Source organism: Leuresthes tenuis, unplaced genomic scaffold (assembly GCF_036924035.1).
Source record: "Leuresthes tenuis unplaced genomic scaffold, fLeuTen1.0.hap1 SCAF_5, whole genome shotgun sequence".
NCBI lineage: Eukaryota > Metazoa > Chordata > Actinopteri > Atheriniformes > Atherinopsidae > Leuresthes > Leuresthes tenuis.
The window spans coordinates 37,098,136-37,114,181 of record NW_027325359.1 but is presented as its reverse complement, the minus strand read 5'-3'; the positions used below and the strand labels follow the sequence as shown (position 1 = coordinate 37,114,181).

At 44.2% G+C, this 16,046-nt stretch overlaps 1 protein-coding gene across 2 annotated transcripts in view; it reads right to left on the bottom strand.

Annotated features, from left to right (window-relative positions):
- Positions 1-6,914: 6,914 nt before the first annotated feature.
- The window catches only part of tbc1d15 (TBC1 domain family, member 15), a 51,226-nt gene continuing 42,094 nt past the window's right edge, over positions 6,915-16,046 (bottom strand). For both annotated transcript variants that reach the window (XM_072386799.1, XM_072386800.1), the window contains exons 10-17: positions 15,006-15,100; positions 14,469-14,585; positions 9,896-9,996; positions 9,604-9,703; positions 9,431-9,528; positions 9,035-9,151; positions 8,838-8,924; positions 6,915-8,298 (exon numbers count right to left, since the gene is read on the bottom strand). In XM_072386799.1, the coding sequence (XP_072242900.1) occupies positions 8,122-8,298; positions 8,838-8,924; positions 9,035-9,151; positions 9,431-9,528; positions 9,604-9,703; positions 9,896-9,996; positions 14,469-14,585; positions 15,006-15,100 (892 nt within the window). In that variant the 3' untranslated portion in view covers positions 6,915-8,121. The remainder of the gene's footprint in view (positions 8,299-8,837; positions 8,925-9,034; positions 9,152-9,430; positions 9,529-9,603; positions 9,704-9,895; positions 9,997-14,468; positions 14,586-15,005; positions 15,101-16,046) is intronic.

Below are 16,046 nucleotides of genomic sequence, written 5' to 3'. Positions count from 1 at the left end.
CCTTCCACCTGACATGCCACCATTAGGAGAGATAAGATAAGCTCATAAGATGGATGTTAGACCACCTGGGTGGAAGGAGGTTGAGGAGGTAGTCAGGCTTCGTCGGCCTCAGGGCCAAATGGAGCCCCCTACCGGGTTTATAAAAGTGCACCTGATATCCTAAAGTTTTTGTGGAGGCAATTAAGAATAGTTTGGGAGAAGTGGATAAGTGGGTAAGTGGAGACCTGCTATGTTCGTTTTGTTCAGGTAAAGCAACTCTAAGGCACATTCTGTCAGGTTGTAAGGTTAGTCTGTCATAAGGCCGGTATACATGTCAACATAACCAAGTATTAAGAAGCTTAGCTGCAGGTATTGGGGTTGGGTTTTGGGGGGTTAACCCTAAGAGAAACAAAGGCAGGTGAATTTAGGAGGGTCTAAGGTGAAGAGAGTGGCACAATTCAGTTTGTTCAGGAGGGGGAGAAAGTTAATAAGATAATAAGGAGGCAAGGCAGCTTAGAGGATGCTTGTGATTGGGAGATGCAGGTAGATTTAGGAGGAAAGCTTGTTGTTCCTGAGGAAATAGCCTCTACAAATCTAAGGCCTGATATAGTCTAGTGGTCAAAGAGTAGAATGAGAGTCTATTTCATAGAGCAGTAAAAGCATAAGAAAGGAAAAAGCTTAGGTTTGTAGAGTTGGGGGCAGAAGCAGAGCAGCAAGGATGGAAAGTTAGGATCTGACCAGTGGAAGCAGGATGTAGAGGATCTGTTATAAAGTCTGTTGTCTCATAGTTGAGGGAGTTGGGTGTAAGTGGACAGAGTATGAGGGGGGCGCTGGAGTCTATCCCAGCGGTCAACAGATGAAAGGCGGGGTCACCTGGACAGGTCGATGGACAGTCCATCACAGGACCACACGGAGACAAACGAGACCAACAACCAAACACGCTGCAAGGAAGAAATCCAGGATGTATGTAAGTGGAGGGTGCTGCCCATGTGAGCCTTTTGAAACCAGGCGGCCATTTTAGGTGAGTTGGCCTGTATGGCCTCGTTTTTTGCTGGCATTTTTAGTGACTGTAGGACTGTCTAAGGTGAGTTTATCTGCTGAATCTGTGAGTGTGTCTTGTCCTGCCTCCACCCCTGGCACCCTCTATACTTTCATTACCCTCTACCTGAACCAGGGTTTGAATCCCATTCCTACTTATCTTTACATCTTCTATTTCTACCCCCCACCTTAACCATGGTTTGAATCCCTTTCCTACTTATCTTTACATCTTCTATTTCTACCCCCCACCTTAACCATGGTTTGAATCCCTTTCCTACTTATCTTTACATCTTCTATTTCTACCCCCCACCTTAACCATGGTTTGAATCCCATTCCTACTTATCTTTACATCTTCTATTTCTACCCCCCACCTTAACCATGGTTTGAATCCCTTTCCTACTTATCTTTACATCTTCTATTTCTACCCCCCACCTTAACCATGGTTTGAATCCCTTTCCTACTTATCTTTACATCTTCTATTTCTACCCCCCACCTTAACCATGGTTTGAATCCCTTTCCTACTTATCTTTACATCTTCTATTTCTACCCCCCACCCTAACCTGGGTTTGAATCCCATTCCTACTTATCTTTACATCTTCTATTTCTACCCTCCACCTTAACCAGGGTTTGAATCCCTTTCCTACTTATCTTTACATCTTCTATTTCTACCCCCCACCTTAACCATGGTTTGAATCCCATTCCTACTTATCTTTACATCTTCTATTTCTACCCCCCACCTTAACCATGGTTTGAATCCCTTTCCTACTTATCTTTACATCTTCTATTTCTACCCCCCACCTTAACCATGGTTTGAATCCCTTTCCTACTTATCTTTACATCTTCTATTTCTACCCCCCACCTTAACCATGGTTTGAATCCCATTCCTACTTATCTTTACATCTTCTATTTCTACCCCCCACCTTAACCATGGTTTGAATCCCTTTCCTACTTATCTTTACATCTTCTATTTCTACCCCCCACCTTAACCATGGTTTGAATCCCTTTCCTACTTATCTTTACATCTTCTATTTCTACCCCCCACCTGAACCAGGGTTTGAAACCCATTCCTACTTATCTTTACATCTTCTATTTCTACCCCCCACCCTAACCTGGGTTTGAATCCCATTCCTACTTATCTTTACATCTTCTATTTCTACCCTCCACCTTAACCAGGGTTTGAATCCCATTCCTACTTATCTTTACATCTTCTATTTCTACCCCCCACCTTAACCATGGTTTGAATCCCTTTCCTACTTATCTTTGCCTCTTCTATTTCTACCCCCCACCTTAACCATGGTTTGAATCCCTTTCCTACTTATCTTTGCCTCTTCTATTTCTACCCCCCACCCTAACCTGGGTTTGAATCCTATTCCTACTTTTCGTTACATCTTCTATTTCTACCCCCCACCCTAACCAGGGTTTGAATCCCATTCCTACTTTTCGTTACATCTTCTATTTCTACCCCCCACCTTAACCATGGTTTGAATCCCATTCCTACTTATCTTTACATCTTCTATTTCTACCCTCCACCTTAACCAGGGTTTGAATCCCATTCCTACTTATCTTTACATCTTCTATTTCTACCCCCCACCTTAACCATGGTTTGAATCCCATTCCTACTTATCTTTACATCTTCTATTTCTACCCCCTACCCGAACCAGGGTTTGAATCCCATTCCTACTTATCTTTACATCTTCTATTTCTACCCCCCACCTTAACCATGGTTTGAATCCCTTTCCTACTTATCTTTACATCTTCTATTTCTACCCCCCACCTTAACCATGGTTTGAATCCCTTTCCTACTTATCTTTACATCTTCTATTTCTACCCCCTACCCGAACCAGGGTTTGAATCCCATTCCTACTTATCTTTACATCTTCTATTTCTACCCCCCACCTTAACCAGGGTTTGAATCCCATCCCTACTTATCTTTACATCTTCTATTTCTACCCCCCACCTTAACCATGGTTTGAATCCCTTTCCTACTTATCTTTACATCTTCTATTTCTACCCCCCACCTTAACCATGGTTTGAATCCCTTTCCTACTTATCTTTACATCTTCTATTTCTACCCCCCACCTTAACCATGGTTTGAATCCCTTTCCTACTTATCTTTACATCTTCTATTTCTACCCCCCACCTTAACCATGGTTTGAATCCCTTTCCTACTTATCTTTACATCTTCTATTTCTACCCCCCACCCTAACCTGGGTTTGAATCCTATTCCTACTTTTCGTTACATCTTCTATTTCTACCCCCCACCCTAACCAGGGTTTGAATCCCATTCCTACTTTTCGTTACATCTTCTATTTCTACCCCCCCACCCTAACCAGGGTTTGAATCCTATTCCTACTTTTCGTTACATCTTCTATTTCTACCCCCCACCCTAACCAGGGTTTGAATCCCATTCCTACTTATCTTTACATCTTCTATTTCTACCCCCCACCTTAACCATGGTTTGAATCCCTTTCCTACTTATCTTTACATCTTCTATTTCTACCCCCCACCCTAACCAGGGTTTGAATCCTATTCCTACTTTTCGTTACATCTTCTATTTCTACCCCCCACCTTAACCAGGGTTTGAATCCCATTCCTACTTATCTTTACATCTTCTATTTCTACCCTCCACCTTAACCAGGGTTTGAATCCCATTCCTACTTATCTTTACCTCTTCTATTTCTACCCTCCACCTTAACCAGGGTTTGAATCCCATTCCTACTTATCTTTGCCTCTTCTATTTCTACCCCTACCCGAACCAGGGTTTGAATCCCATTCCTACTTATCTTTACCTCTTCTATTTCTACCCCCCACCTTAACCAGGGTTTGAATCCCATCCCTACTTATCTTTACCTCTTCTATTTCTACCCTCCACCTTAACCAGGGTTTGAATCCCATTCCTACTTATCTTTGCCTCTTCTATTTCTACCCCTACCCGAACCAGGGTTTGAATCCCATCCCTACTTATCTTTACCTCTTCTATTTCTACCCTCCACCTTAACCAGGGTTTGAATCCCATTCCTACTTTTCGTTACATCTTCTATTTCTACCCCCCACCCTAACCAGGGTTTGAATCCTATTCCTACTTTTCGTTACATCTTCTATTTCTACCCCCCACCTTAACCATGGTTTGAATCCCTTTCCTACTTATCTTTACATCTTCTATTTCTACCCCCCACCCTAACCTGGGTTTGAATCCTATTCCTACTTTTCGTTACATCTTCTATTTCTACCCCCCACCCTAACCAGGGTTTGAATCCTATTCCTACTTTTCGTTACATCTTCTATTTCTACCCCCCATCTTAACCAGGGTTTAAATCCTATTCCTACTTATCTTTACATCTTCTATTTCTACCCTTCATCTTAACCAGGGTTTGAATCCCATTCCTACTTATCTTTACCTCTTCTATTTCTACCCTCCACCTTAACCAGGGTTTGAATCCCATTCCTACTTATCTTTGCCTCTTCTATTTCTACCCCTACCCGAACCAGGGTTTGAATCCCATTCCTACTTATCTTTACCTCTTCTATTTCTACCCTCCACCTTAACCAGGGTTTGAATCCCATTCCTACTTATCTTTGCCTCTTCTATTTCTACCCTCCACCTTAACCAGGGTTTGAATCCCATTCCTACTTATCTTTGCCTCTTCTATTTCTACCCCCTACCCGAACCAGGGTTTGAATCCCATTCCTACTTATCTTTGCCTCTTCTATTTCTACCCCTACCCGAACCAGGGTTTGAATCCCATTCCTACTTATCTTTACATCTTCTATTTCTACCCTCCATCTTAACCAGGGTTTAAATCCTATTCCTACTTATCTTTACCTCTTCTATTTCTACCCTCCACCTTAACCAGGGTTTGAATCCCATTCCTACTTATCTTTACCTCTTCTATTTCTACCCTCCACCTTAACCAGGGTTTGAATCCCATTCCTACTTATCTTTACATCTTCTATTTCTAGCATCCACCCTAACCAGGGTTTGAATCCCATTCCTACTTATCGTTACATCTTCTATTTCTACCCCCCACCCTAACCAGGGTTTGAATCCTATTCCTACTTATCGTTACATCTTCTATTTCTACCCCCTACCTGAACCAGGGTTTGAATCCCATTCCTACTTATGTTTACATCTTCTATTTCTACCCTCCACCTGAACCAGGGTTTGAATCCTATTCCTACTTATGTTTACATCTTCTATTTCTACCCTCCACCTTAACCAGGGTTTGAATCCTATTCCTACTTATCGTTACATCTTCTATTTCTACCCCCCACCCTAACCTGGGTTTGAATCCCATTCCTACTTATGTTTACATCTTCTATTTCTACCCTCCACCTGAACCAGGGTTTGAATCCCATTCCTACTTATGTTTACATCTTCTATTTCTACCCTCCACCTGAACCAGGGTTTGAATCCTATTCCTACTTATGTTTACATCTTCTATTTCTACCCTCCACCTTAACCAGGGTTTGAATCCCATTCCTACTTATCTTTACCTCTTCTATTTCTACCCTCCACCTTAACCAGGGTTTGAATCCCATTCCTACTTATCTTTACATCTTCTATTTCTACCCCCCACCCTAACCAGGGTTTGAATCCTATTCCTACTTATCGTTACATCTTCTATTTCTACCCTCCACCTTAACCAGGGTTTGAATCCTATTCCTACTTATCGTTACATCTTCTATTTCTACCCCCTACCTGAACCAGGGTTTGAATCCCATTCCTACTTATGTTTACATCTTCTATTTCTACCCTCCACCTTAACCAGGGTTTGAATCCCATCCCTACTTATCTTTACCTCTTCTATTTCTACCCTCCACCTTAACCAGGGTTTGAATCCCATTCCTACTTATCTTTGCCTCTTCTATTTCTACCCCCTACCTGAACCAGGGTTTGAATCCTATTCCTACTTATCTTTACATCTTCTATTTCTACCCTCCACCTGAACCAGGGTTTGAATCCTATTCCTACTTATCTTTACATCTTCTATTTCTACCCTCCACCTGAACCAGGGTTTGAATCCCATTCCTACTTATCTTTACCTCTTCTATTTCTACCCCCTACCTGAACCAGGGTTTGAATCCCATTCCTACTTATGTTTACATCTTCTATTTCTACCCTCCACCTGAACCAGGGTTTGAATCCCATTCCTACTTATCTTTACATCTTCTATTTCTACCCCCTACCTGAACCAGGGTCTGAAATCCCATTCCTACTTATCTTTACATCTTCTATTTCTACCCTCCATCTTAACCAGGGTTTGAATCCCATTCCTACTTATCTTTACATCTTCTATTTCTACCCCCACCTTAACCAGGGTTTGAATCCCATTCCTACTTATCTTTACATCTTCTATTTCTACCCTCCATCTTAACCAGGGTTTGAATCCCATTCCTACTTATCTTTACATCTTCTATTTCTACCCCCTACCTGAACCATGGTCTGTATCCCCGCCCCGCTATGACTGGTGTGCAGCTGGTGAGAGGCTGGGGCAGCTGATAATAATGCTGCTTGTGGAAAAAGGTGGTTGTTGAATTGTAAGGAGCAGTGATGGCTGGCATCAGGAGTGACTCTGGGACCCCAGTGATCCCGTTCTAGCCTCCTGGAGGTGTCCTGGGCCCAAGTAGACACTGGTCTATAGGGATTATAAGGAATTATTCACTAATACTGGTCCATTTTTTTCTTTAGCACAAGTTTCTTGTGTTTACCTTGAATAAGATTCTTATCGCCATGGTTTCCAAATGCTGGGCTGATGTGAGCAGAGTTTCAATCATCAGAATCATAACAGAAAACTTAAGAAGACAACCAGATGTTTTTGTTTTTCTTTCATTCCCTGCAGCTTCTCCATGACTAACATCATGATGACATCACCTGAAAGCTGAGGGGACAAAAAGGCTGATTGGCAACACTTTAATGACAGCAGATGAAACCTGGTTCAGTTTGGGACAGCTGGGTGTACAAAGAGGACATCACTTTGTTCATTTACACTGACAGATAAAAAAAGAAGGAATAAGACAATTAGCTGTTTGATTGACCATAGAAAGATTGATCAGTTCCAGCCCGGAAGCAGCAGGCTGATCTCTTCCTAAACCTAAAGCAGACTTTCAGGTGGACTCTGGAGGTTGTTCTGATGGACCCCAGGTGTGATGATGTCATCAGGGAGCGCAGATGGACACCAGGTGTGATGATGTCATCAGGGAGCGCAGATGGACCCCAGGTGTGATGATGTCATCAGGGAGCGCAGATGGACACCAGGTGTGATGATGTCATCAGGGAGCGCAGATGGACCCCAGGTGTGATGTCATCAGGGAGCGCAGATGGACCCCAGGTGTGATGATGTCATCAGGGAGCGCAGATGGACACCAGCTGATGTCATCAGGGAGCGCAGATGGAAACCAGCTGATGTCATCAGGGAGCGCAGATGGACCCCAGGTGTGATGATGTCATCAGGGAGCGCAGATGGACCCCAGGTGTGATGATGTCATCAGGGAGCGCAGATGGACACCAGCTGATGTCATCAGGGAGCGCAGATGGACACCAGCTGATGTCATCAGGGAGCGCAGATGGACCCCAGGTGTGATGATGTCATCAGGGAGCGCAGATGGACACCAGCTGATGATGTCATCAGGGAGCGCAGATGGACCCCAGGTGTGATGATGTCATCAGGGAGCGCAGATGGACCCCAGGTGTGATGATGTCATCAGGGAGCGCAGATGGACACCAGCTGATGTCATCAGGGAGCGCAGATGGACACCAGCTGATGTCATCAGGGAGCGCAGATGGACCCCAGGTGTGATGATGTCATCAGGGAGCGCAGATGGACACCAGCTGATGATGTCATCAGGGAGCGCAGATGGACACCAGCTGATGATGTCATCAGGGAGCGCAGAAACACCTTTGTGTTGAGTGGGACCCGACTGCAGGTGCAGATCCACTTCCTGCTGTGGCTGGAGCTCAGCTTTAGAAAACATCATGAGAGGAACGGCTGCTCCAGTCATACAAGTTACAAAAATAAGATTCTGAATCATCATAAATTCTTTTTACACCCGTCCTCCCGGGTCTGGGCCCCGCGGCGCCGAGCCGCCCTCAGTCTCTGCGCTTCACTATGAGGTGAAGGCCACTTTGCAGCTGTTCTGAGATCCATTTTCTGTCAAGTGTCCGTTGGAACAGTCCAGCCGCCGAGTCACCTGTGGAGCCGCTGCTGATCCCTCGTGGGTCGGGTCGGAACCGCAGAGGTCTGTGTCCAAGCCCAGGATGGCGATGACAGAGTGAGGCAAGTCCTGCAGAAGAAAACCCGGTCAGAACCACAGACAGGTGACCCAGTCAGAACCACAGACAGGTAGAACACCAGCAGGTGACCCAGTCAGAACCACAGACAGGTAGAAAACCAGCAGGTGACCCAGTCAGAACCACAGACAGGTAGAACACCAGCAGGTGACCCAGTCAGAACCACAGCACACAGACAGGTAGAACACCAGCAGGTGACCCGGTCAGAACCACAGACAGGTAGAACACCAGCAGGTGACCCAGTCAGAACCACAGACAGGTAGAACACCAGCAGGTGACCCAGTCAGAACCACAGACAGGTAGAACACCAGCAGGTGACCCAGTCAGATCCACAGCAGGTGACCCGGTCAGAACCACAGACAGGTGACCCAGTCAGAACCACAGACAGGTAGAACACCAGCAGGCGACCCAGTCAGAACCACAGACAGGTAGAACACCAGCAGGTGACCCAGTCAGAACCACAGACAGGTAGAACACCAGCAGGTGACCCAGTCAGAACCACAGACAGGTAGAACACCAGCAGGTGACCCACCTTGCAGCTCCTGATCTGCAGGCTGATGCCTTCAGCCTTCTGCAGGATGTCCTCGATGTCCAACTTCATGGAGAGCTCATTGATGTGCTGCAACACAAACACAGAGGTTCTGATCCCAGGCCCGTCAACACAAACACAGAGGTTCTGATCCCAGGCCCGTCAAAACCTCCCCAACAACAGGACGGTCTCCAGATTACCTTTAGGATCTCGTTGAAGCCGTAGTTCTCCTCCATGATCTTCTGCTTCTCGGAGTCCATGATGGCACAGCAGACCAACAGGTGAAAGTTCTGACAGGGCAGCCCGGTCCACATCACCTGGGGGAGCAAACGGAGCTCGTCAGAACCCAACACTCAGGTCACGGCTTTACCATCAGGTCAGCAGCCTGTAAGTCCTTCCAGGACCTACTGTCTGGGTTCTGATAAGGAACCGGACACAGTTCTGACACCGGGCTCAGGTCCAGTCTGTAAGTTTACATTAATAATCAACTGCAGAGTGATTCAGCTGAAGTTGGTCAAGGTTTACTTCTACAGGATTCTACAGGACTCTCTCTGGTTCGGTTCTTAGTCTGTCTTCCGGTCCAGGACCCGACTCACCTCCCATAGCCGCAGGACGTCCTGGAAGCTGAGCTCCCTCTTGAACCGGATCAGCAGCCAGCGAAAGCAGAAGTACAGGTAACCCGAATCCTGAGACTCTGAAAGAGGAGAAACACCACGGCCAATCAGCACTGAGGAGATCCCACCAGCTGACTGTGACATCATCGTCATACCCAGGTAGTTCCAGAAGGCCAGGTCCAGCAGCCGGAGCAGCGTGCCAAGCTGGATCAGCTGGGTCTTCATGCCCTGCATCTGCTCCTCAAAGTTCTGGTGCTGCAACACAAAACCACAACTTTGGACCGGCAACCAGAACCAGAGCCAGAACCCCAGCTGTGATTAGGTAATCGACCTATTCACACCTGGTGGTGAAGCTGCAAACTGCACCCAAATGAACCTCATCATGAACTAAAGTCCGCCCCGTGGGACCAGAACCAGAAACTGACCCAACAGCAGAAGCAAACTCACCATCTGGTCCATGAAGGAGACAAAACACCAGAAGGCATCAACCTCGTTCTCCATGACGTACAGGATCGGCGACAGCAGGTCGCTCATCCCCTGAACGTAACCTGAGGATGGAAAGGCAGGCGGCTCAGTTAGAAGCACAGAACCCGGGTCCACATGAAGGTCCAGGACTGTTTGGATCTGGAGTTTCTGCAGGCTGATGCTGCAGCTGGGAAACACCGGCTCTGACACCGGGCCTATGACAATGGGTCTAAACCCATTAAAACAGTCCATGTGACGTGTCGGTTTAAACGTTTTTGGGTCTAAACCCATTAAAACAGTCCATGTGACGTGTCGGTTTAAACGTTTTTGGGTCTAAACCCATTAAAACAGTCCATGTGACGTGTCAGTTTAAACGTTTTTGGGTCTAAACCCATTAAAACAGTCCATGTGACGTGTCGGTTTAAACGTTTTTGGGTCTAAACCCATTAAAACAGTCCATGTGACGTGTCAGTTTAAACGTTTTTGGGTCTAAACCCATTAAAACAGTCCATGTGACGTGTCGGTTTAAACGTTTTTGGGTCTATACCCATTAAAACAGTCCATGTGACGTGTCAGTTTAAACGTTTTTGGGTCTAAACCCATTAAAACAGTCCATGTGACGTGTCGGTTTAAACGTGTTTGGGTCTAAACCCATTAAAACAGTCCATGTGACGTGTCGGTTTAAACGTTTTTGGGTCTAAACCCATTAAAACAGTCCATGTGACGTGTCGGTTTAAACGTTTTTGGGTCTAAACCCATTAAAACAGTCCATGTGACGTGTCGGTTTGAACGTTTTTGGATCTAAACCCATTAAAACAGTCCATGTGACGTGTCAGTTTAAACGTTTTTGGGTCTAAACCCATTAAAACAGTCCATGTGACGTGTCAGTTTAAACGTTTTTGGGTCTAAACCCATTAAAACAGTCCATGTGACGTGTCAGTTTAAACGTTTTTGGGTCTAAACCCATTAAAACAGTCCATGTGACGTGTCAGTTTAAACGTTTTTGGGTCTAAACCCATTAAAACAGTCCATGTGACGTGTCGGTTTAAACGTGTTTGGGTCTAAACCCATTAAAACAGTCCATGTGACGTGTCGGTTTAAACGTGTTTGGGTCTAAACCCATTAAAACAGTCCATGTGACGTGTCGGTTTAAACGTTTTTGGGTCTAAACCCATTAAAACAGTCCATGTGACGTGTCGGTTTAAACGTTTTTGGGTCTAAACCCATTAAAACAGTCCATGTGACGTGTCGGTTTAAACGTTTTTGGGTCTAAACCCATTAAAACAGTCCATGTGACGTATCGGTTTAAACGTTTTTGGGTCTAAACCCATTAAAACAGTCCATGTGACGTGTCGGTTTAAACGTTTTTGGGTCTAAACCCATTAAAACAGTCCATGTGACGTATCGGTTTAAACGTTTTTGGGTCTAAACCCATTAAAACAGTCCATGTGACGTGTCGGTTTAAACGTTTTTGGGTCTAAACCCATTAAAACAGTCCATGTGACGTGTCGGTTTAAACGTTTTTGGGTCTAAACCCATTAAAACAGTCCATGTGACGTGTCGGTTTAAACGTTTTTGGGTCTAAACCCATTAAAACAGTCCATGTGACGTGTCGGTTTAAACGTGTTTGGGTCTAAACCCATTAAAGCAGTCCATGTGACGTGTCAGTTTAAACGTTTTTGGATCTAAACCCATTAAAACAGTCCATGTGACGTGTCGATTTAAACGTGTTTGGGTCCAAACCCATTAAAACAGTCCATGTGACGTGTCGGTTTAAACGTTTTTGGGTCTAAACCCATTAAAACAGTCCATGTGACGTGTCGGTTTAAACGTTTTTGGGTCTAAACCCATTAAAACAGTCCATGTGACGTGTCGGTTTAAATGTTTTTGGGTCTAAACCCATTAAAACAGTTCATGTGACGTGTCGGTTTAAACGTTTTTGGGTCTAAACCCATTAAAACAGTCCATGTGACGTGTCAGTTTAAATGTTTTTGGGTCTAAACCCATTAAAACAGTCCATGTGACGTGTCAGTTTAAATGTTTTTGGGTCTAAACCCATTAAAACAGTCCATGTGACGTGTCGGTTTAAACGTTTTTGGGTCTAAACCCATTAAAACAGTCCATGTGACGTGTCAGTTTAAACGTTTTTGGGTCTAAACCCATTAAAACAGTCCATGTGACGTGTCGGTTTAAACGTTTTTGGGTCTAAACCCATTAAAACAGTACATGTGACGTGTCAGTTTAAACGTTTTTGGGTCTAAACCCATTAAAACAGTCCATGTGACGTGTCGGTTTAAACGTTTTTGGGTCTAAACCCATTAAAACAGTCCATGTGACGTGTCAGTTTAAACGTTTTTGGGTCTAAACCCATTAAAACAGTCCATGTGACGTGTCGGTTTAAACGTTTTTGGGTCTAAACCCATTAAAACAGTCCATGTGACGTGTCGGTTTAAACGTTTTTGGGTCTAAACCCATTAAAACAGTCCATGTGACGTGTCAGTTTAAACGTTTTTGGGTCTAAACCCATTAAAACAGTCCATGTGACGTGTCGGTTTAAACGTTTTTGGGTCTATACCCATTAAAACAGTCCATGTGACGTGTCAGTTTAAACGTTTTTGGGTCTAAACCCATTAAAACAGTCCATGTGACGTGTCGGTTTAAACGTGTTTGGGTCTAAACCCATTAAAACAGTCCATGTGACGTGTCGGTTTAAACGTTTTTGGGTCTAAACCCATTAAAACAGTCCATGTGACGTGTCGGTTTAAACGTTTTTGGGTCTAAACCCATTAAAACAGTCCATGTGACGTGTCGGTTTGAACGTTTTTGGATCTAAACCCATTAAAACAGTCCATGTGACGTGTCAGTTTAAACGTTTTTGGGTCTAAACCCATTAAAACAGTCCATGTGACGTGTCAGTTTAAACGTTTTTGGGTCTAAACCCATTAAAACAGTCCATGTGACGTGTCAGTTTAAACGTTTTTGGGTCTAAACCCATTAAAACAGTCCATGTGACGTGTCAGTTTAAACGTTTTTGGGTCTAAACCCATTAAAACAGTCCATGTGACGTGTCGGTTTAAACGTTTTTGGGTCTAAACCCATTAAAACAGTCCATGTGACGTGTCGGTTTAAACGTTTTTGGGTCTAAACCCATTAAAACAGTCCATGTGACGTATCGGTTTAAACGTTTTTGGGTCTAAACCCATTAAAACAGTCCATGTGACGTGTCGGTTTAAACGTTTTTGGGTCTAAACCCATTAAAACAGTCCATGTGACGTATCGGTTTAAACGTTTTTGGGTCTAAACCCATTAAAACAGTCCATGTGACGTGTCGGTTTAAACGTTTTTGGGTCTAAACCCATTAAAACAGTCCATGTGACGTGTCGGTTTAAACGTTTTTGGGTCTAAACCCATTAAAACAGTCCATGTGACGTGTCGGTTTAAACGTTTTTGGGTCTAAACCCATTAAAACAGTCCATGTGACGTGTCGGTTTAAACGTGTTTGGGTCTAAACCCATTAAAACAGTCCATGTGACGTGTCAGTTTAAACGTTTTTGGATCTAAACCCATTAAAACAGTCCATGTGACGTGTCGATTTAAACGTGTTTGGGTCCAAACCCATTAAAACAGTCCATGTGACGTGTCGGTTTAAACGTTTTTGGGTCTAAACCCATTAAAACAGTCCATGTGACGTGTCGGTTTAAACGTTTTTGGGTCTAAACCCATTAAAACAGTCCATGTGACGTGTCGGTTTAAACGTTTTTGGGTCTAAACCCATTAAAACAGTCCATGTGACGTGTCAGTTTAAACGTGTTTGGGTCTAAACCCATTAAAACAGTCCATGTGACGTGTCGGTTTAAACGTTTTTGGGTCTAAACCCATTAAAACAGTCCATGTGACGTGTCGGTTTAAATGTTTTTGGGTCTAAACCCATTAAAACAGTTCATGTGACGTGTCGGTTTAAACGTTTTTGGGTCTAAACCCATTAAAACAGTCCATGTGACGTGTCAGTTTAAATGTTTTTGGGTCTAAACCCATTAAAACAGTCCATGTGACGTGTCAGTTTAAATGTTTTTGGGTCTAAACCCATTAAAACAGTCCATGTGACGTGTCGGTTTAAACGTTTTTGGGTCTAAACCCATTAAAACAGTCCATGTGACGTGTCAGTTTAAACGTTTTTGGGTCTAAACCCATTAAAACAGTCCATGTGACGTGTCGGTTTAAACGTTTTTGGGTCTAAACCCATTAAAACAGTACATGTGACGTGTCAGTTTAAACGTTTTTGGGTCTAAACCCATTAAAACAGTCCATGTGACGTGTCGGTTTAAACGTTTTTGGGTCTAAACCCAATAAAACAGTCCATGTGACGTGTCGGTTTAAACGTTTTTGGGTCTAAACCCATTAAAACAGTCCATGTGACGTGTCGGTTTCAACGTGTTTGGGTCTAAACCCATTAAAACAGTCCATGTGACGTGTCGGTTTAAACGTTTTTGGGTCTAAACCCATTAAAACAGTCCATGTGACGTGTCGGTTGTGTTTAATAGGCGTCAGCTCTCACCCAGGTCAAAGTCGTACATGCAGTAGGTCATCAGGATGTCATGCAGCAAAGCCAGGCCTGGGTTGTCGATGCCTTCGTAGAACCGATTCGTTCGGTCTGTTCTGTTCACGTCTTTCTCTGAAACCAACGACAGGAAACATCACAGCGACCCGTCTCAACACACTTTCATTGTTCAAGTCGAAGAATCAACATTGTTTCTGTCTGTTCTCCAAAACTGGGTAAACACTCAGAGTGGAGCCAAGCTGCTTTCTAACGGGCCTCACCTCGACTTTATCGCTGCAAAAACGTTCCTAGCAGCAACTTACACATTACTGTTTTTACTAAAAGAAGAGAACCTGGGGTGCTCTGTTCCTCTGGGTGTGTTGGTCCTGTTTGAGCAGCTGGATTTCTGCCAAACTAACATGTTTACATGCAATTTAGACCTGAGCTGCTCCTCTTACTGAGGCCACGAGGATCGCTATGTGAAAGATGCAGGTGTGGGGGTCTGTAAACGGGCCGTTTTGTCTCAGTTTTTCACACTGATGAACACTTCCTCACCGATCAGACTCCTGTAGTCTCTCAGTCTGGAGTTTCTTCTCTCCTGCTCCTCGCTCACCGACTTCCACTGCAGCTTCATCCTGAAGTATTCGTCACTGTGGGCGGGGACACAAACGTTACCGTGGCAACGGCAGCATTTAACCTTCATCGTGCAAAAGGTCGTCTGTAGTTCAGTTTGATGTTTAACACCAAGAGAAAATGTAGATGTGATTTATTTCTACAGCCCTTTACAACAATCCGTTTCGGTACCAAAGTGCTTTACAGCAGATAATAAATAAGAAAAGAATAAGTAAAAAACAATAAAATAACAGTAAACGCAATAAAATACAGCAAAATTGAATAAGATAATATAAAAGAGTCACCATGCTACTGGGTATTAAAAGCCATCTGAAATAAGTAGGTTTTTAGCTTAGATTTAAAGAGGTCAGAGGTCAGAAATAAGGCACATCTTGGGGGGGAGCTCATTCCAGAGCCTGGGGGCACCCCAGGGCTTGTATTTGGACCTGGACACTTCCACCAAAAGTTGATTTGTTGACCTCAGAGCTCTACCAGGGTTACAGACAGTTAAAAGCTTGGATAAATACGATGGGAAGAGGCCGTTAAGAGCTTTAAAAACAAACATTAAAAGTTTAAAATAAATTGTATGAAGGACAGGAAGCCAATGAAGGGAGTTAAGAACAGGAGTAACAGCAGAAAAGGTGAGTTAATGTGATTCTTCACCATGAAAACCCATTGATCAGAGCTGCAGAACCTGCCGCTCAGTTCCATTATGACCGTCTGCACTTAAACAAGAAAGCAGCATCAGCTGGGTGATGTCACAGTCTGAGGCGTGTGTGTGTGATGTCACAGTCTGAGGCGTGTGTGTGTGTGATGTCACAGTCTGTGGTGTGTGTGTGTGTGTGATGTCACAGTCTGAGGTGCGTGTGTGTGTGTGATGTCACAGTCTGAGGCGTGTGTGTGTGTGATGTCACAGTCTGAGGCGTGTGTGTGTGTGATGTCACAGTCTGAGGTGTGTGTGTGATGTCACAGTCTGTGGTGTGT